The sequence below is a fragment of the Rissa tridactyla genome, chromosome 8 (assembly GCF_028500815.1).
Source record: "Rissa tridactyla isolate bRisTri1 chromosome 8, bRisTri1.patW.cur.20221130, whole genome shotgun sequence".
In the NCBI taxonomy this organism is placed as follows: domain Eukaryota; kingdom Metazoa; phylum Chordata; class Aves; order Charadriiformes; family Laridae; genus Rissa; species Rissa tridactyla.
In genome coordinates, this window is record NC_071473.1 from 4,984,255 (window position 1) to 5,005,303 (window position 21,049).

The following is a 21,049-nucleotide window of genomic DNA, read 5'->3' on the forward strand; positions in this document are numbered from 1 at the left end:
TTAATTTCATAGCAATGTAATTTATTTGTCATCAGATGTGCACTCACAGGCAGGACATACAAGGCAGTACACATGGAAAATGCTGATAAGTGCATGGAGGCGGCAGCAGGGCTCTGGAGCTTGGTTCCTATTAGTAGGCTTTCTTTCAATTACAAGTTAAAAAAAGATTATTTCTGTCCTTATTGAACGATCTCTGTGCAGCCACTCCTTTTCCGTAGTGGCGCTGTGTCCCTCACAACATGAGGAGAAGGGGTAAAGAATGGAACACGGCATTCCCTCAGGCTGTCAGACTCCCTGAAACCTGTGATACCAGGCAGGTATCATTCCCCCGCTGGCTGTGATCCTAATTAGCATCTGTGATTACTTTAAAACAGATGAGAACTAAGGGGCTATCTCCTATACTGTCCACCCAGCGTGCACAGATTCTCCCCCGCTTGCCTGGCATCTACAGAATTGCACATACACTGTGCTCTAGGCCTGCAGGTGGACCAGGTGTGCCACTATCAGCTGCACAGGATTTACACCCAAGAGCATACCTTGCTGTGCTGCATTCCATCTGCTCAGTGCTTCCTTGCATTCACTTGTCTGGGGTTAATACTGTACTGTCAGGTAGTCCAGAGTTAAATGTCCCCGTACATCAGTAAGGCATGATTCAGGTAAAATAATTGCCAAATAAAACCTACATTTTTACATCAGTTACTTTAAAAGTGGCACTGGACTTGACTTTAGCTTGACATCTGATTTGCATGTTAACAAGCAGAGGCTCTGTGAAGCTTCCCATTTCAAGCAACATGTTCTGGATCAGGTTGGAAGGAGCGGGAAGGAGACACTGATCACGAAAGCTCCTAGCCAAGGACTGCATTTCAGGGGGGCCGTGGGGTGGGGAAAGCTGAGATCTGTTCGTGTGAAGGCAAACCAGGTGGGCTGTATTTGTAGCAGGGCAGTAAAGCTGAGCATGCCTGGAGTGAGGTAAGGTGCTGTCTTCCAGCACATGGGCCTCCCCTGCTCCGAAGGGTCTTCCCTTGAGTTACCCTCCCCTGCAGCCTCAGCTCTCCCCCTTTGTCCAAGCACCCTTCTTCAGGTGAGGTTTAGTTGCTGTCTTCCACCAAGCGGGCCTGCCCTCATGTGGGGGAAACCGCTTCCCACTCTCCATGCAATGGTAAATTGCAGCATTTTGAGAAAGGTTTTTCCTGCAGGAGCACCTCCACTGATGTCCCAGCCAAACTGCAGGGGGTCAGCCTCTCCCTGCAGTTACTGCTCTTAGCTGAGCTCTAAGAGTCCTTTGCTTTTCTCTCCTTTTTTGCTCTAGCTGCCATTAAGGTGAAGAAGAGCCTGGGGAAGATGTTTCGCAGGTAGACAGCCAGGGAGGGCGTTAGGCCAGCTACAAGCACTTCCTTCTTCTTCTGTCCCACTGCATTGAGAACCACCTGAGCGACCTCTGCGGCTGTCTGTCCTTCGGCGGTGTTCTTGTCCATAACTGCCAAAGGAAAGCTGAGTAAGCACCAGCGCCAGCAGGTAAGCCCACGTTTAAGTACCTTTCCTAGGAATGCTCTGTTCTAACTGTATGTCGCAGCTTGTATGGTTTTGGTTTTTACACCAGTTGTGTACGGGAGCACAGGCAGATATAATTCATGGTCAGGCTAGAAGTCAGTAATTGCTGTCTAGGAAGGCTAAATTTTGGGGGTTACTGTTCCTACCCTGCATCCAAAGTTGTCTTTTGATACTTCAGGGCTAACCTGTGTCCCCACCAGAGGCCATATGTTGCAAGTGCACTTTGGAGTAACTCAGTGAGGTGGAGATGCTTTAGATATAGGGCAGAAAATCTCACCTCCATAGCGAGATCCATCTGCTGTTACAGCATTGAGAGAGAGGTTTGTCTGAATGTATCCAGGGCTTACAACCGTCACATCAATGTCATACTGCTCTACCTCTGCTCGTAGACAATCAAAGAAGGCCTGGGTAGCATGCTTAGAGGCAGCATCTGAAAAACAGGAAAAGGACTATGCACTACAGAGAAGAAGCTGAAGGAAGATTGACTCCCCTGAATGGGTTTTTCACTGCAATGCAGCCACTTCTCAGTAAGAACGCAGCAGCTGTTTTCCAGCTTCTAGGTTTGGTGTTTTGTTTTTTTTTTTAGTGAATGGCAGCAACAGGTAGTGGGAGTGAGAGGCAATTTAGGAAGGCAAAATGTAAATACTCAAGTTGGAAACTGGCTAGGATCCTGAGCTTAATATCACAGCCATGCTAAAGCACCACGGAGTGAACCCGAGCTGCCTCCCACTCAGGATAAAGGAGACACGAAGCCTGGCTTGGGAAGCATTTGATAGGACGGGCTGGGGGAATGTGGTGCCAGCAGAGGAGGGCAGACCAAGTGCTCTGCTGGCCTACCCGCGCTGAGCCCTACGGACTTGCCGAGCAGGTTCAGGGCTTGGCTGCACACAAGTCCAAACCTGATCACACAAGCAGACAGGAACAGAGAAGTGTGGCCTAGGGCAGGATTTCCCCCTCTTAAACGGCCGAGTGACTCCTTTTGCTCACTCCCTTTCCATGTATGCTTGGTCACTACCACCGTGACTGCCATCACCTCAGCACGGCTGCAGGGCTGACACCGGCAGCACAGAGCTTGGGGCAGGCTGCACACCCAGTCTGAGGACCTAGGCTGAGCTGAGCTCCGTGCTGCCGGGGCCGTGCAGCTCTGGGCACTGCGAGCAGCCTGGAAGCTCTTCAGAACACGCTTCTCGGTGCAATCGTACCCCCATCATCTGCGAGACCAGATGGCCCAGACATTCCAGGCTCTCCTTCACTCTACATCATGCCCTACCACTCTTCTGCCATCCTCACTGTACTTTCCCATTTTTATGTTTATTTTCAGTGATCTACAGATGCTTGTATGCCAAACAGTCTCCTCCTAGTTCCTCCATCTTTTATAAGGCTTTCTCCAGTAATCTCACCAATATTATTTCTTGTCTTAACTGATTTAGCATGAAGAGTTTGCTGGATCAAGGTAACTGTTTAGGCTTTTATTTTTGGCATTGGTTGTAATATGGCACTTCACAACTTATTAAAACAAAAAGTCCCTACTTTCGTATAGGAGATTAACCAGGCAAACAGCAAGGATAAAATGCAATAAAATTATGGAATTAATCAGAAAGTTTATAGGAACTCTCAAGTGTTAAGACAGGAATATCAAACTGTTTTCAAGACACTGAAAACATATTCTCCTTCCCCATCCCTTAACAACTTTAGGACAGGGCTAAGATTTTGTATTTGAGAGTGCCTTCCTCAACAGCTGTGGGTGATTTGTGACCACATTAAGAATGATGCACAGCTCTGCCTTCCCTGCATGCAGCCAGCTCTACAGAGAGCTAAATGTGGAAGCAGTAGCCAAGTATTCATTCAGTATGCTGCCCCAAATATGTCTTCCCCATCTTCTGTGGAGGTACTTACATGCAGATCTGAAAGGAATGCTTATTTTGCCTTGAACGCTGCTGATGGCCACAATGTGGCCTTGTCTCCTCTTGATCATGGAGGGGAGAAGTGCTAGAAAAGACAGAAAAGACCCATTCAGAATAACAGTCCTGCCATTACTGCTGTCAAGAATCAATGCTTTCAGAGCATTCAAAGATGCCTAAGTGAATTGCAGGATCCTCATTCAGTGTAGGGGCTGTGCAAGGGATAGCGCTTAGGATGCCTCTAACTGAAGCTCGAGTCTGGCTGGGACGTTCACCTATCGGGAGACTCCTTGTGCCAGCGAGGCTGCGCAAAGGCTGCTGTCGCTGTGATCTCCCACGGGCAGGTCAGCAGGACTTGCTCTTTTCTGCCACCAGCACTCTTTCCAATTCCTGCAGCTGACACACTCCAGGCTGAACTTCCTGTGTAACCAAAGCTTCCTAGGAAAGCTACAGCTTCACCTAAACCCATACTGTGTTCTCTAGGGTTTTATCGGAGCAGACAGGTTAACCATATCGTTCTATGTAAGTTCCTGCCAGACTAGAGTCGGGAGTTGTTTTAAAAAAGGTTGTATCTCTAATTAGGTACTTCCCGTGCAGTCACACCCAAGCACCAACTTTAAGCCTGCCCATAAAACAAAACTTTCCTCCCCTCTTATACTGTGCTGTACCAAATACAATTACAAACGGAAGTGAAGCTGTGCTTAGTTGTGTTGGCCTGCAAAAGGTATCAGCCAAATCCACTGCCCCCCTGTAATGCGGCTCATGGGTACCTTTGGTGAGGGCTATGGGACCAAAGTAATTTGTTTCCATCACTTTCTTATCCACATCCAGTCCTGTGTCCACAATTGTGCCTCGGAAACTGATGCCTGCATTGTTGATCAGTATGTCCACGTGACCCAAGTACTTCAGGATCTCTTCAGCAGCATTTAGGACAGTTTTAGTGTCCGAGAGGTCAAATACCACAGTGTGAGGTTTGTGTGTCTGTGAATAAACAAAAGTTGGCAAAAGACCAGTTCAGGCTGTGCTGTATGTGCTGCATGTTCACGCTTACGATGGGATTTCCCAGCTCTGGAAGTGCAGAAGCAGGGCCATCCAAACCTTGTGCAACTAGGGTGCAGCAGTTCCATTTGGTAGGAACACGTGAAAGAAGCAAGTTGTGCTGTCATCTTTCTCTGCTCCTGTAACCTGTTCCTTACACCAAAGCCTAGGAAAGGGGCAGGTGAGGTCTTCCTCAAGTACTAAAGTTTGCTATTGTCCTGTTAAAGAAGATGCATCTGAAATAGTAAAAAACTTAACCAGTGTGTCTTCTTCAGAAGCCAGCAATACCTTTTTTAGCCACTGCCAGAAGAATTAGACATCAAAAATAAAAGACAACTCAAGGAAAGTCACTTTTCCGGATTCAGTATATGACATCCAGATGCAAGGGGGTGTGGGCACTCTGCACTCTCCTATGCTTCCACTTCTATTACAAGGCAAGGACTCTTTCAGCTGGCTTATTTTTGTAGGGTTTTTACAAGATATGACATGTCAGCTTCACATACTCCTACAATAGCAATATGTATCCCTAACCGCAGAATTGCGTTTTTCCTGTTGCTCAACCCACAAGCAATTCCGTAACTTCTGTAATAACACTAACAGAAATCCCAGCCACACGAGACAACAAGCCTCTCTTTCTTCCACACTTACGTTCTTTCGGTGATTGGTCATGGTAGAAAGCTCCTGCATCAGGTCTTTGAGTTTCTCGCTGTCTCTGCCACAGAGCACCAGCTTGGAGCCAGCTGCATGGAAGGCTTTCGCACATTCTTTGGAGGAAGCAAGGAAGAGAGAAAAGTAGATATTTGAATGAGGGAGACAAACAGCAGATCCACATCGTACCTGGTGATAGGCTAAAACGTTTTTTAGCTGATAAGGGTCTAAGGTGGCTTTATTACTCCTGAGTGATAGGCTGATTTACAGTGAAGTCATAGCAAGATGCCACTTTGCTGTGACTTTGACAGACGTGACAGTGGTGAGGCAGCTGGTGTGCTCACGGTTACTGTGCTGGTTATGCAGTTATTGTGCTGTCTACGCATCCTCCCCTATCAGCTGGTCGAATTTCCATGTGCCTCTTAATTTTTGACTATATGCCCTTCTTAAGAGGGACTGCTGTTACCTTGTGTGTCATCTAATGCAGCAGGGCCTAATCTTAGGGATTTCGGTTTTAGTGAACACCTCTAAAGGTTTTGGAAGCCTTGGAGCTAATGGCTTCATCAAGGTGATGCTCTTCATCAGGCTGAAGAAGGGATGCCATGGTCTTGTCCTCCTTTCAGTGCTACCAGCTACGGAGGCAATTGCATGTTCTTTTACCCTACCCCTCTGTGATCCAGTGAGACAAATTGCTTATTTGTGCAAGAGATAACAGTGGATGATAACAAAGAGTGTTTAAGAACACACAGTCATTAGAGGTGGTCTAGTATGTTAATAACTGGGAGTGAGGGGAATAGCGTAAGATCTTGCCAATGCGTCAATAAATAAGGGAGGAAACTTCACTCTACAGTGCTGGAAATCTAAACCCAACAACACACAGCGCTTTATCTGCAGCCTGTGACAGCTGGAAGGTCCCTCCTGAGATACTAGTTCTGTCTCTTCTTGATGTGGAATACAAATTTTTTTACCTCTCCCAGCTCTTTGGTTGTGAGAGGCAGCGAGGACCATTTCACCTCCTTTGGCCATTCAGTTATTGAACAGCACTATCCTCAATGACAAACTCACATGCAAAGACGGCATCAATTTAAGCTCTATTTATTTTATGAATGTACTCATCCTAATGAAAGGCCTTGATAGCAGAGAGCACCTTGTCTTCTCTTCAAGAAGCTTTTAAAGCAATTATAGAAAGCAGAATTAGAGAACGTATCAACTCACACAAAGAATACCCTTTATTTGGAAAAAAAACCCTCTGTTTTTATTTAGGAAAAAATACTCACTGGTGTTAATGTTGCCACGAGCTTGAATTTAGAATGGATGAATTTGTACCAAAAGAGAAAAGGTACCTTAATTTGGGGATGAGGGGCAGGGAGGAAGAGTGGAAAGTATGGCAGGATATCTGGAAATACAACAAACACGAATGCAGAGCACCAGTTCTGGGAAGTTTTAGAGAAATAATTTGACTTCTTGGCTTTTTCAGGATCTAGAGAAAAGACCCCTGACAGCACAAGAACAGCATACTTGTTCCTTGTTTTGATGAACTCCATTTTATACAGCATGATTAAAATTTTCCTCAACAAATTTTGAGATTTTCTTGCATCAAAATTTGTGCTGGCTATAGTAGGGTTGTGCAAGCTATGTCTCTCAAAATTCAGAGCAACAGGAACTTTTTGCTCATTGGTGCTTTATTCCAATAGGTGCCCCTTTCACAACCCTCTCCTTGTCCTGCCTTTGGGGCCCTTCTTTCGGTACCTACCTTTTCCCAAGCCAGAGGTAGCCCCTGTGATTACGACCACCGCTTCCTGGAGGTAAGCTCGCATCCGCATCCACTGCAGTAGCCTAAAAACGGCAAAGATCCCCAAGCTGCCAAAAAGCAGCGGGATGATGACTGTGCTTGTGAAATCCATGAATTTTCCTTTCTGAACAGTTTTCCTAGAGCCACAGGATGAAAGGAAACAGACGATTTCACCATCAAGAAAGATTAGCAGGGGCTTGAAAACTAGGGAAATCCTTTTTCTTAACCGAGCCTTAGACCACCAATAAACCAATCCCATCTTCAACAGATTCACTCATCCCTTCATTTAGACTTTCAAAATATCACATTGGTACCCAATTTTAAGCATTGAAATGCCAATCTGGACATCCCAGCCAGACACTTAGTAGTGGATCTTGTCAGCTGTCATGTGACAAACTTGGGTTCAGAGATGCTGTTCCCACATTTTGCTCTAGATTCACTCTCTTGTACAAAGCGTATTTAGAGTGAAAGCTCCTCAGGGCTGGGATATGTCTCTGCATTCTTCTGATTGTAATAAAACCTCTTAGATTTCTCTAGAACAGCCAGTACCGCAGTATCTACATGCCAGAGACCAGTTACTGTATATTATCCCAGATGGATATAAGCCAGTCTATCTTCTGGAGGCTCAGAGTAGGGTTTTTTTCTCTGAGCGCATTATTTGCTTAATGCACTGAAATCTGTGCTTCCATCTCCAGTGTCTTTCACCACCTGTTAGTAGAGACAAGTTATCTAATTTAAATGAACCACATGTCCAACCTAGCAGGCTGAAGCCTACATTCATGCTCTTTACTTTTATGCCAATGTTAATTCTGCAGTTTAACAACATGAACCTGTGTTCTTATAAACTGAAATTAAACCTGTGAACGAAACCCAAGCTAAAGGTATCTTAGCTTGCCCTGGAATTGGATTCTGATACCAATGCGGAGCCTAAATCTCCTTGCTAAGCCATTGCCCTCAAGGGAGTAGTTTATGTTACAGCTTACTACGTGGCCAAAGAGTAAGTGATACTTCTGCTGTGAAAAAGGTCACTAATTTTCCCACTGTATATACCCCCAAGCTTTTATGCTTGATGTCACAGTAAAGTCAGTTACAACCCCTTCCTGGAATCAATACAACTTTTGGGTTGCACAGAAAGTCAAAACCAAATAGTAGTATATCTTCCCTGTTGTGCAGACAGAGTTTGAATTCTTGCAGTTTGACCTGCAAGATAGGTTTTTACCAGGAAGATATCGGAAAGGTCTGGGCATGCAAATCACACAGTACTTCAAACAAAAGGACAGCATGAGAAGCAGAAAACAAGAGGTAACTAATAATGCTAAGCCAGAATTCAGTGTCATTAAGTAGGACTGAGCGTGTACGGAGCTGAGGGGATGACAGGGGCTCTACGTGCCATGGAACAGAGCTAATATGGAAAATGTCAGGCTCTTCCAGATTTCCATTAGTGGCTTGGACAGAATTCCTCAAGTAGCTGGTCAGTGACAGACTAGCTTGCTGAACCAGTAGTGAACTGTATAAAATAAGTATTTCTGGAGGTATAACTAGAACACAATAAAAAAACACATAAAGATAGCTGAGCTAGCTCTAAATAAGCTTGACAAGGTCTAAAAATAAAACCATCAAATTAATACACAGCTCTTCTCAAGGTACTATGGAACTTTTCATTCCTGAGCTAACTCAAGTATCTACAAAGTATTTCATTGTGTAATATACTGTGTATAATGCAGCAAGACATCCAGGCAACAAGCTCCCCCGGGTGTAGGGAGTATGCCCAAAGTGGGAAATCAGAAACCCAAAAGGAGGATTAAACTCATTCCGTGCAAAGCAGTGCACGAGAACAGCACTCAGCTGCTCAGACCAGCAGCTTATTCTTCCACCTCTTTGAAAGAGCGTGTATTTTGTACTGATTTACAGCGGAGGACTGGTGGAGTTGATTTAATGCACGAAAAGAGTTTATATCACCCCTGAAATAATTTCTGGGACGCTGGCCTTCTTTAGGCTGGATACACAGGAGGTTCTCCTTACTTGTTCATGTTCAGCTAGTCATCTGAAGCAGCCGCCCTCTCTATATTGTCCCATTTATTTATTTATTTTGCTCTCAAGAGTCTCTTGAGATTCAGAAGACAAGCTGTGGGCAGGGACAACAGGTGCTGTGCTGACATTGACCAGCGTGGCTTACAGGACAGGACATTTTGGAATCAAAAATCTTCGGCTCCCATTTAGGACCTTTCGTTATTTCCAAAGTGGGAGCTGACAGGTGGAGTGGCACTTCCTTTTGAGCCCATGTTGAAGCTGAGGCATTTTAAAAATCTGGCCCTGACCAGCTTTGCTTCTGATTTCAGTAAAATGCAGATGACAGCATAAAGCAGATAAAAAGGTAACTGGGAAAAGGGGGCTTTTCTGACACCTTTTCTAACTAAACCACCCTAGGAGATGGGAGGGAGTCCCTTGTTTGATTACAGCACAGTTCTTTCACATTCTTTGTCAAAAATAAAGGTTGACTTTGCAAGGATGGAACTCTCTGCTATGGGGGCTGGTAGAAAAGAGCCCCCAAGCCAACCAACTGAAAGCTAACCGTGTTTTGGTCACGTAGCATCCATTGCTCATCAGTATGAACTAGTTATCCCTGCTTAACTTATTCCTTAATTATATCACGTATTCATCTACTTTCTAAACAAAGAAGATTTGCCTTTAATCCTTTTTTCATTTGAAAAATCTTTCCTAGCCTTTTATTGTTTTTCTTTCTCTACCCCCCCATTATATACAGGAACTGGGCAAATTACGCAGTCCCTGCTGTAAGGCTACAGCAAGCCCTGAAGCCAGCCAGCAGCAACAACCCACTTTTGCGGCTCCCAGGCTAGTATGAATCAACAGGTAACCCCGTCTGATATATGGGGAGGGGAAATATGGGATGGGGAAGGGAAAGACTGGATGAAGGAGGGGAGCATGAGAGAGAGGGACTAGCCGATCAGAGATGGAGATCCTTTTTTATTAGGGCATACAGTTGCAGTACTTTCTTCCAAGGAAGGTACTCAAATGGCCCCTTAAAGAGAGCCCCTGATGAAGAAAATCTCAGTTCAGTCAGGGCTGAGAAAGAGGAAAACCTTGTTGAACTAAATCATTTTGAAAAGAAGAAAGAATTCCTGTAGCACTTCAGACCTACAGCAACAAGTTTTCCTTTGATTTCATAGACTAGCTTATACCATAAACCCTTGAGCCCTTACTTTAGCTTGTCATATTGAACATGCTGAAGAAAATCATTGATAAAATAAGCATCAGTGGAACAAGAGAACATGGAAATCAGCTCAAGCTACACTGCAGTATGTTCAACAATATCCATCTTACAGACCTTAGTGCCAGGCTACTGACGCAACAGGGTGGCAGTTAAGTTCTGTTCAGTTTTTGGGGTTATTTGGTGGAAAGACCAAAGGAAAGAATTGCTGCAACCTAAAGAAGTTATATTCTGTTCAGCATTAGGGTTACTTGCTGCAAAAGCCAGAGGAAAAAACTGCTGCCATCTGAAGGAGAATAAGATAGATCATAGAAAAATAAAAAGAAAAAAAAGACTTGATTCACATCAACATAAATGCTAAGTTGCAAGACAAAGGCTGGGAAGAGAAGATAAAAAGCATAAAACCCAACTTAAGATAGGTGACACTCTGAAGTAGCTGAAGACATCTCAGGACAGATAATGCCATGTCACATTAAAAACATGGGGGAGGGCAGGGAACACCTGGGTTTCCACACTTAGTTCAAGATGAACTGGTTATCCTCAGACCTGCTCAAAGGTCTGAGACCCCACTGTCACCTTTGTTCACAAATGTGAGTATTCATGCCAAAAAAAAGTGTTATTAATTCTTAACAGATGATGTTTATGACACTAGGTTATTGGCAGGAGAGAAGCCACTGCTCATAATTGGTTCAAATAAGGTCCTGTAATTCTGAGTTTTCCATCCCAAAAGGCAGGATTGGAACATGCCAGTTATTAGACAGCAGAAATAAGAACACTGATAATGTAAGCAAATACAGATGATTGGAAGCTTTTTGAAAGGCTTACCATAAAATAAATCACAGAAATCCAGTAAAAACAAAAAAAAAATGCTCTTTAAAATAAAACTGGATGTTATCCCATAAAAGCCAGGACAATGATTTCTGAAGGAACAAGGATCTTGTTAATAAGGTCAAGAGTGCACTAAAGGCAGCAAAGATGAGATCAAGTCCTAAAAGAAACTAAAAGGGTGATAGTTTCCCTAAACAACACCTATTCTCCTTTAGCTTCAGCCACTTAGAATCACAATGTCCTTTACATGACAAATGGCAGCAACTGGGAGGCTATTTTCAGAAATCAAAAGGTGTTATTTAAAAGGTGGAGGGATAAAAGGAAGGAAAAAAAAATATTTTTTTTCTAAAGAAGCCCTTGTCCAGAAGCACAGCAGCTTTAAGTTTGATTAGCTACCAACTTTAGTCTGAAGAAAGCACAATATCCTACCTTTGAAAAGAACTGACTTGCCAGTGACTCTGTGAGACGGTGTCTCCCTCCGGTCTTTTAACAGGACAGACCTGACTTAAATTTGGAAATGGCAGCAGTCCAAGCAAATGCGCTCTGTCCAATGCTAGCACAGCCAAGAACAGCCTCTAAAAGCAAACCTCAGGAATACAGTCTGTGACCTTTGAAACGTGGGGGTAATTTAACCCCCAGATTAAAAAGATAGAGGTGAATTCAAAATGATACAAAATTTACAATGACCCCCTGGTTATTTCTAGTACTAAGCAGATAATTTCTAGTATTGAATACAGAACATCCATAAAGACCAATACCAGTCTGTCCACGCTCTAGATGGGGAAGAAAAAAAAAAAGGCAATTTATTAATCATCTGCAATCCCTATTACTGTAATTAGTTTTGGGGCATATGCTGATTTTATAGAGCACACTCTAAAACGGATATGATGCTAATTAAAAGAAAATAAACTTTTAAATTCTTCCCTTTGGATTCTTGAGAACGTTGAGCACAACTGAACGGACAGATGAGTTTCTCATCACACTCTGCATCAAAACCCGGCATTTACTGGGGAAATGGGCATTCCCTCCAGCAGGTGAAATTCACTAAATCCCTTATAAGCCATGTTTGACAGGAGAAAAATGAGCATTACTTGCATTTTATATCAGCTAAACAGTTTTACTGACCCAACTGCTTTGGAAAGAAACTGAAATCAAACTTACAGGCATCTAAGCCAGGGGAAAAAAAAAAAGTCATATAGCATTGCCTGTTAAATCAGTGATTTAATATAAGCCAATGGAAAAGTTGCTGACAATTTCTCTGATGCACAAGATCCCCATAAATGGTTAAGTACAACTTCAAAAAACTCATTCAAAACCCAATGAGAAAAGACAGTGATTACATTAATTCAAACAACTGAATTACTGAAATGCCAGTGTGCACTTATGTGCTTACATAATCAGCTTCCATTCCAAACTTTATCACCAGTAAATAACGTAAAAAATACACTGCGGTCATCAGAAACCAGTAAAACTCCTAAGAAGGAACACGGAGACAGAGCTCCTCACTACACTACAACCATTTTGAACAGAGAAGGGGTTCAGGAGCAGGAATACAATAACCCAACTGGAATTCTCAAAACAAATTATGGCAACTGGTATTATGAAGAGTGCCATGGAAGTGCTACGCACCAGTAGCTGGTAGGTCTCATTCTAAGTAGCTGGCAACAATGAACAATTATTTAGGTTTGCTGAGGGGTGGGTAAGTATCAGTTGTAATATTTTGAATTGACTTTTTCTAGTGCAGTTTGAACAAGCTACCATCTCGCGAGCATTACTTGAAGCAACATCTGCTGTATTTCAGTAGTCATTCAACCGGCATCCTGCTTATGTTTTTACATAATTGTTATGCAAAACAACCACCTCGCCCTATAGTACGAGGAGGGGAGAATGTTTCTAGCACATAAAAAACAGACTGGACTTGAGAAACCATCTTCTCATAAATCTTCCTGCCACTTTTATTCGAGTTATAAGCTTCATTTCAAACCCTCACCTCAAAAATCCTCTATTGGTGTGTTTGTGACACAAACAAAGGTAAGTAAAAGTGGCATAATTAGAAAATTAAAACGTATTTCGCAGGCATTTACCAAATCAAGAATCACCTAAAACGTAGTGAGAATAAAACTTGGCCTAGCGTCTCTCCCCGCCCTGATCTGTTATGTAGATATATATTTAATAGCTGTGCAGTGATGAACTATGCACTCGAGAGCACAGCGTTTCCCTGCGCATGTATAAGGCCAGGTTCGCCCAGCCTCGCACGTCTGCCAGCCGTCCATCCCCCGGAGGAGCGCACCCGCAGCCCCCGGGGCACCTCCCGGTGGGTTCCCCGGGGAGGTATCGGCGGGCGGAGGTGGGCAAGGCCGCAGGGTGACAGCGGGCTGACAGCAGCCCCGCTCGCTACTGAGGGGCTGCCTCCCCGCCGGGAAGGGGCCGGGACCGGGACCAAGCAGAGCGGGAGGCCCTACGGGGGGAGACCGGGCCCTACCTGGCTACCGCTGTCACCATGACCACCGCCGGAAGTGCCGCCAGGCTGCGCATGCGCCTGAGGCGCCGCCGGGGAGAGGCGGGACTTCCGCCAGCGCGCCCAATGACAGACGGCTCCTCCGCCACGCCAACCGGAAGTGCCCCTGCGGGTGTTCTGGCCTACCCGTTGGGCCGAGGCGCGGGGCCCGTTCCGCCCGCGGCAGCTCCAGGGCTCAGGGGTGTCACCCGGGGAGCGGGGCTCCGGCTCTCCCCACGGGCGTTGCTTATCCCCTGCTTCCTCCCAGGGTCGCCTCCGGCCCAGCTGCTCGGTGGGGTTTGCCGGCGCGGGCGGGGAGCGCCCGAGCTCCGTCCCTGGGGCAAGGGAGGGCCAGGATATGGGTAAGGGGGAAAAACGGGTTGGTGGGTGCAGGTTGGCTTTGCCAAACCTCTGCACCTGGGGCTTATTTTTACCGTCAGACTCAAGACGTAGAAATTTGGCTGTTTGGAAGCAGCAGAGCTGGGTGGGCTGTATCTGTGGCTTGTTTTGGGGGAGTCTTCTGTAATTACCGATTTGACCTCCGAACAGGGTCTTTGACGAGCTTGGAATGGACCCGTTTGAAATGGTCATTATTTTATGTGGACTGACCTATATTCTCTTCGTTTCTTTGACATTTCTGCCTGAAAGTTGAAGATGGAGAAACTGCTTGCAGTGAGACTGTGCAATACGTGACTGTGAGGAAGAATGGATGCCAAATTCCTGTACAAGGAGACAAAGAGGCATTTCTGCAGAGTGCCTTTCAAAGCCATGGTTGGGGAAAATCTTATTTCTCTGTTTTTAAATGAGCTGTTTGCAGTGATGCTCACAGACTGCAGTGGTGGTATGGAAACATTTCAGTTTGTCTGTGATGAAATGGGGCCTGAATGTGCTACAGGTTCTGTAGCTTTAAATCTCCTTGTTGAGGCAATGGCACTGAAAACAGGCTTTAGAGCTGGCCAGGTGGTAGCACAAACCTGACCAGGCCTTTGGAAACCTAGGGCCCCACTGATCCCAAAGTCCAAATGGACTTGGTGTAAGAAGCTTTCACCCTCAGGAAGAAAAGGGTGCACAGCTTCATCCCAGGACAGGGATCTTTCCCACCTATTTGTTATGGTGTGCGTGAGCAAAAGATACATTTCTGGAGGCAGTTGGAAATACGTTAGCATTATCCAGAGACAAAAGCAGTTAATCCCAGATGTCTCTTCTCTGTGAACAGCAGCGAGATAAGCAATAGCTTTTTACGTCAGCTATTTGAAAGACAGTTTTATCATAAGTTTTTATGATAAGAGTGTTCTGCTCCTCTCTTATAATAAGGAAAAATACACTGAAACTGTTAATTCATTTCAATAAGTTTGCCATTAGTAAGGGATCAATATTTCAGGAAAAAGGAGAAAAGAATTCAGGATCTTCCTATAAAAATCACATTCTGAAAGGTGTAATGGTAATGGCTGGTTTTGGCTTTAGGACCAATATGAAATTAAAGGAAAGAATCAATTATATTTACACAAATGATACTGAAAAATAAAAAACAGAAGAAGGTGATTTATGTCATGGCAACTTTACTGGGAAGCTGTAGTCAGTTCGGTCTTCTGAAAATTGGAGCTGGACAAGGCATTTCAGATCATCTTTCCCACCAAAGCAGGGCAGGATGAGATGTAGCCTAATGCCTTCTCTTTCTTACAGGGCAGTAGTTGCTTGAGAGCTCTGTCCAAGCTCCTGTGGTCGTTTACCTGCTATCTGCCAGCTTGTTTATTTTAACAGGGAATAGTCTGTCACCAGACTGGCAGGTGCTGGTGAAGTTGTTTGAAACCAAGTGCCCTGCAGTGATTGCTCGAGTAGCGAGTCATATAGCAAAGGGCTAGACTGGAGTCCCAATTAGAGAAGGAAATTCATTGAACTAAGGCTCGACTTTGTTGCTTTGATTGGGATTCTGTTTTTCTTAGCTTAACCTAGTGTAATTAGCAACAAATTCAGTGTTGATTTAAACCTGCTGATTCACACGTTGCATGGCAGTTGGGTGACTTACTTATGCCTTTCTTCTCAGAAACATTAGAGGGGAGTCTATCCTGAATCAAGGACGTTTGTTTTAGAGACCATACAGGCCTGACTGGTGAATGTTGGTATAGTCTTCTAAAGCTATGCCTGTTGTTTTTATTAGCACTCGGTCTGCTCTTTTCTTTCTCACTGTGTCAAGCCAGAGCTGCAAAGGGCTGGAATGCTTTTAGCATTTTACTTCCGTGACAAACATCCTGCTGTTCTGTCACTGCCCTCCTGAAATGTAGGAGCTCTTTTTTGACGGGGGAAAATACCTCCGAACTGAAAGAACTGTTTGCAGTCGTGTTTGGTGACATCTGCTTTACTGCAGGCATCACTGAATGCAAATCTAGAGCCTTTTAACCCTATTCTCTAGGGCAGCAATTTTGTGCTCTAGTTCTTCCACACTCTTATTTGTCACCTTTTTCCAAGGGGTATAAATGTAGCTTCTCTCTTAAAGAAAAGCTTTGGTTGCTTACACGACAAGCGAAGATCTGTGCAGAGATCCCCATAGGGTAACAAAAACCTTACCCAGGGAAAACATCCTTGAACTAGTTTGAACTGAAAGCTCCAAATTTCACTGTGCCTTTGGCTGGAAAATGTAAATGTTCAAAGTGCTGAGGCATGATTAAAGATTTTTCTTGTCTCGGCCTCTGATGCAAGAGGGCAGACTCTCCCCCTCCCCTCCCTGCTTGCATAGATTTGCTTTGTAGGAGTGAATGAAAACAGACTTGGGTGTTAGGGGAAGAAACAGGATCTAAGGTAGAAAATAGAGAAAGAAGGGCTTCGGCTTCTTGGAGCTTTTTCCATTCTTTGCCCCTGCAGCTCTGTGCAGATCAGTCGTCTGTGACCCTTCCAGGCAGCGGACCCGAGAAGATGGTCCTCATTTTTGTGCCAGCTACCGTTCTGGTTTGGAACTGGGCTCAGACTTGAGGACATCAAACACCTTTTGGGGGAACTCTTGCTGGACACCAGTCTCTCAGCTCTTCTTGCTGGCAGAATTTTGCCCTAGGTTCAGTTCACTGCACTCACAGGTTTTTGCAGCACCCAGGTCTTTTTTTTTTTTTTTTTTTTTTTTTTTAGTTTGTAGGAGGCTTGGTTCCAGTTTTTTATAATTACTGTCTTCTCCAGACCCCGCACTGCAGCATTTTCCAAGCTCAGTATGAAAACAGTGTAGGCTCAGTGAGACTGCATTTCTGATGTATTATCATGCTGCAAATTCCTGATCTTTGCAGCTAATCCAAAAGCCAGGGAAGAGGGAGCAATATCCTCTTCTCCTGCAGCTAAAGATCCTCAAACATACACCACAACCGTTTTAACCAGGTTGAACGCCTCCAGGGGAGCCAGTGATGTTTTGTCACGCACAGAAATGGAGACATGACAGAGCTGAGGTACCATTTCATTGCTTTAATTGCTGAGTGGACAGCTCAGGCCGGGTGTATAGAAATATCTCCTACCTGCAGCTTTGCTGATCTCGGGATATCCAACCCCGTCTTTCCCTCCTGCCTTCCCTCTTTCTTTTAGAGTGGTAAAAGCAGGTAAGGTCTGAGGGCTGGGCCCCCAAGAGCTGTAAGGCAGCAGGCACATATGCAGAGAAGCGTATATCTCACCCCTCCTCTGCGTTTTGGTGGGTTAGGAAAGAGTTAAATGACAACAGAGGGAGAGGCTGTGCTATTGTTCAGGCATCCCTCCGTCCAGGGTGGCTGATCTCTATTCCCGGATCTGCCTCTGGTTTCCTGCATGACCTTGGACCGGTCACTTACCTTTTCTTTTCCTTAGCTCCCAAATTATAACATGGAAATCATTCTCTTCTGCGGTGCCTCGTTCCCTGCGGGTTTCAGGGTGGTTGAGATGATGGGAGGAGGAGAAGGCATTTCCACTGGAGAAATATTTACATAGAGGGTAGCAATTTTTGGACATGTTCTTGTTTGCTCAGATAGAGCGCGGGCTGTGCATATGGTGAGATTTGGTTTTTTTAGTAGGCAAACCTGTGGTGAAAGTCAAATTCCATTTGTCGCTGATGCAGCTGCCCGAGAGCAATGCCAGCTGCAGTGATCCTTTTCTTCACTAGATGGTGCTTTTGATCAAAGAGTTGAATAACGGCAGTTCTTTTTCTGCACAGAACTTCCTAATTTTTTTCTTCCCCAGTCTCCATTCTTTCCCCTCTTCTTTCTGTGCTTTAACACTACGGGGAACACTTAATGATGCTGGATATTGAGCAAGGCTAATCTGGTGGTAACACAGGCTCCAAGCCACCCGCACCCACCAGCCAGCTTGTCTGCTGGGCTTTGGTTTTTGAAGCGTGTATCAGTGCTGCTGGGCTGTGGCAGAGAATTGAATTCTTTCCGTGTTTTCTATTCCCATAAGGAAAAGGCTTCAAAGAGCGGGTCCCCTCCCCCTCTCTGCTGGTGAAGGGCATTTAGGGAAGCTGGGGAAAAAAAAATCCAGCTCTGACAGAGGCATTTATTTAACAAACCACTGCTTTTCCCTACCTTAGCCGAAGATTGGTTGGTTGTTTCTTTTTTCAAAAAGGGAATTGCTGTGTTTATATCCATCTTTGTATTCAGGAGATGGTTACCTAGCCAAGGTCATTGCTGCTGCATGCCAGTACCACGCAGCGAGCCAGCCTCCTCTTCCTTGAATGAGCGCTGATTTCAGCAAGGCTTCCCCAGGTAAAGAACAGGAGAAGGCTTGAATCTGCCAGTGCAGGGTAGAGGAAGCCCCCAAGAACAGCCTTCCCTGTTATAAAGGCAGCAGAGGAGATGAATGAAATCGTAATCAAACATTTCCTGTGCCGACATGCACGGGGACCAGTTATTAGCTCGTAGAGCATGAGGCACAGCGGGGTGTGTGGTGTGCTGTCATCGTTCGTGTCGGTGTGTGCAGGGCAAATCGGGCAGATGGCCCCCAGCACCGCAGTCCGGCACACGCAGACGGTAACCGTCCTGTGCCGGCCCCTTCCCAGTCTGTCCCGAGGCTGTGGCTCCTCTGTCTCTCGCCTGCAGCCATGACGTTTGTTCACATTCCTGCCCTCGCAGGGCTACCTGTAGCCCGCGGTGCCCGCTCCTCCCTGCCAGGCCGCCGCGCACACTGCAGCCCTGCATCCGGACAGTCCCACCACCGGGGAGGGCGCGAGGTTACATCACTCACGGCTCCCTCCCCCGTGGAATTTTACAAACATTAATGAATGGGGCTGGATCGCTGCTATGACGCCAGTCAGCCGTGTACAGATTTATAGTCCGAGGCCAGGAGAGATTATGCCTCTGGCATGGCACCAATGACAGCAGTTCCGTGTGTGCGCTGACAAGCCCACAAGGCCGGTTCCCGCAGCAGCCCTGTCCTCACGTGCTGCATGTCATGCCGATGGCAGTGACGTCCCCACAGCAGGGACACGATGCTGTGCTAAACTGCAGTGTGACACAAAACTCCTCTCGGGACTGGGAGCTGACAGTGATTTCTTTGTCATTCCCCCGTCCTCATCTTCCCACCGCACATACATTTGTTCATCGTTAGTAAGATATTGCTGATGACTAAACCCTGGGTCTTGCGGCACAGAGAAGCCGTTTGAAGGAGCAGCCCAGAACTGCGGGGTTCAAACTCGTAAGGAGAGCGAGAAGTGGGGACAGTGCATTTCCTCACGTCTGTTGGATCTGGAGAGCAAACCCCTCTCCCAGTCCCTCCTGGCTGAGAGGGAATTGCATCACTGGCGCGTGCAGATTATTTATTTTTTTTTTCTGAAGCATGCTTGTTTTATTGATGGAATTTGCCAGCGTGTCCCAAATTATGTGATTCTGAAATTTAAAAGCAACCTACCTGTGTGGGGGAGAGGACGAGTGGTTTTGGTTTTGCAATCTGGCTCTTCCCTCCCTCCTCCCTTTTCCCCACATCCCCATGTGTTATGGAGCCAGCTGCTCCCGGAATAGTTTGGGAATGAAATGTCACCGTTTGAAACTGGTGAGTCACACTTTTTGAAGGAGCGGGGAGGGGGGAGTGTGTGTGTGTGGGGGGGAGACTATGAAATCTTGCGGCGTGGCAGAGCGTCTCCTGGTGAGTACAGAGCGAGATTTTTAAAACCACAGGCTCCCTGATGATGGAGTCGAGGGGCTTTGAATAAAGGCTGCTGGGTGTGTCTGTGCTGGGTTTTTTGGGTTTTTTTGTTTTTTGTTTTTTTTTGCAGGAAGATCTCAAAACCCTCTGCAAACTTTAATTGTCCTCCTTCGCCATGCCCGCTGCAGCTGGATCCTAGTGCCTCCTCCGACAGGACTAGGCTGTATCTGTCTGACAACACACCTACAGTGACTCTCTTAATTAAGTCTCCCCACACCGCTGTGAGGTATGTAATTACAGTGAGACCTGACTTAAGCAACCACTCGAGGGACTAACAAAAAAAAAATTCTTTACCAGAGCAGGAAGGAGCAGAATTTTACTGAATACATTTTTGGGGCTGTTTTAGGGGAAGTTTGTTAAACAAAAGGGGTTAATTATGTTGGTTTCTTCTCAGTGTATCCCAATATTAGGACGACGCCTTTAATACACCGGTTGTTAACATAATCAGGGTTTTTTTTTTCCTTCCAAAAGGATACTTGAGATCTTTTGTCTTTTAACATGGATTGCTATTAAAAAAAAAAAAAAAAGTGTCAATTAGTGCAAATGGTGGCAATGGTCTTACGAAATGAACTATTGTTTATCAGAAGCTGAGTAGTTGTCCCTCCCTGCCCAAACCTTGTCCAGTGGTAAAAATATTTAGTCAAAAGGCAACATTCGGGATTCCTGCTCTATTACAACCACCCGTTTTCATGACTCTACGCGGCAGCTCTGCCTCGTGGGTACTAGGAATTGAGTGTCTTCAACTCAACTACCGCTGTAGTGGTGTCTCCCAAAAGAGGGTGTCTCCCAAAGAGCTGGTGTTGGGTGTCTCCCAAAGAGCTCTAGCAGTTCCAGGAGAACTGATTTTCGGTGTCGCTGCCCCAGCCCGCTCTCAGGGGTCTCTGACCAGTCCCCGAGGTGACAGGCTGGACAGTGCGTTCACCATCCTCAGCCCAACGTATTAATCTCAGCTGCCGGCTATTTCAGGTTGCATTAACATTCCAAGCACTGCACTGCAGTGGCCATGGAGAAGACATGCCACCCATTTTGCAGCCTCTGCTTTGACAGTAACACTCTCCAGCTGAAAGACGGGAAGAAGCTGGAAATAGTAATATCATAAATGGTCCCAGTATGGGCTGGCAGGCTTCCCCTCGAGTCCCACCTTCGGTGGCATTCTGAATACATTCTGTGAGTAAAAGTCCCAAATTGCAAGCCAAGCTATGCAGCTAACTTAGTGGAGATTTTGCAAGCGTAAGCCCAAGGGGGTTTGATGCCATCTCTGTCTATTTTATTTGGAAGACTGAGCTAGTAGCAAGATTTTATGAAGTGTGCATTTCTATCTCAGATTTTAGATAGTGTTAACTAGAAACCCACATATTCTGTCATCACTGGATATGACAAAAATAATCCCTGGCTGCAGAAGTTGCTGCAGAGGTTTTGTTTAA

The 21,049-nt window shown here is 45.5% G+C and overlaps 2 protein-coding genes across 3 annotated transcripts in view; one reads left to right on the forward strand and one right to left on the reverse strand.

The window, feature by feature from the left end:
• Nucleotides 1-13,525, reverse strand: DHRS7B (dehydrogenase/reductase 7B). Of its 2 annotated transcripts, none has more exons than XM_054211134.1 (7): nt 13,470-13,525; nt 6,892-7,067; nt 5,139-5,254; nt 4,223-4,433; nt 3,448-3,540; nt 1,829-1,981; nt 1-1,477 (listed from the first exon to the last, which is right to left on the reverse strand). In XM_054211134.1, exons 1-7 carry the CDS (start codon nt 13,520-13,522, stop codon nt 1,272-1,274), a joined length of 1,008 nt encoding a protein of 335 aa, XP_054067109.1. In that variant the 5' UTR covers nt 13,523-13,525; the 3' UTR covers nt 1-1,271. The 2 variants fall into 2 exon arrangements, with proteins under 2 accessions (XP_054067109.1, XP_054067110.1); XM_054211135.1 differs by lacking the exon at nt 13,470-13,525 and adding an exon at nt 11,417-12,994.
• The window catches only part of LOC128913487 (uncharacterized), a 16,783-nt gene continuing 9,134 nt past the window's right edge, over nt 13,401-21,049 (forward strand). The window contains exons 1-2 of the mRNA XM_054211138.1: nt 13,401-13,846; nt 19,696-19,851. Coding sequence (XP_054067113.1) covers nt 13,488-13,846; nt 19,696-19,851 — 515 coding nt within the window. The 5' untranslated portion in view covers nt 13,401-13,487. The remainder of the gene's footprint in view (nt 13,847-19,695; nt 19,852-21,049) is intronic.

Bases quoted from the DNA above. Each gene is read 5' to 3' on its own strand.
- DHRS7B (XM_054211134.1), bottom strand. From the start codon at position 13,522: ATGCGCAGCCTGGCGGCACTTCCGGCGGTGGTCATGGTGACAGCGGTA. The intron at 1,982-3,447 runs GTAAGTACCTCC...CCTGTTTTTCAG, and splicing joins CATTCCTTTCAGATCTGCAT to ATGCTGCCTCTAAGCATGCT. The intron at 1,478-1,828 runs GTGAGATTTTCT...TTCCTTTGGCAG, and splicing joins AGATGGATCTCGCTATGGAG to TTATGGACAAGAACACCGCC.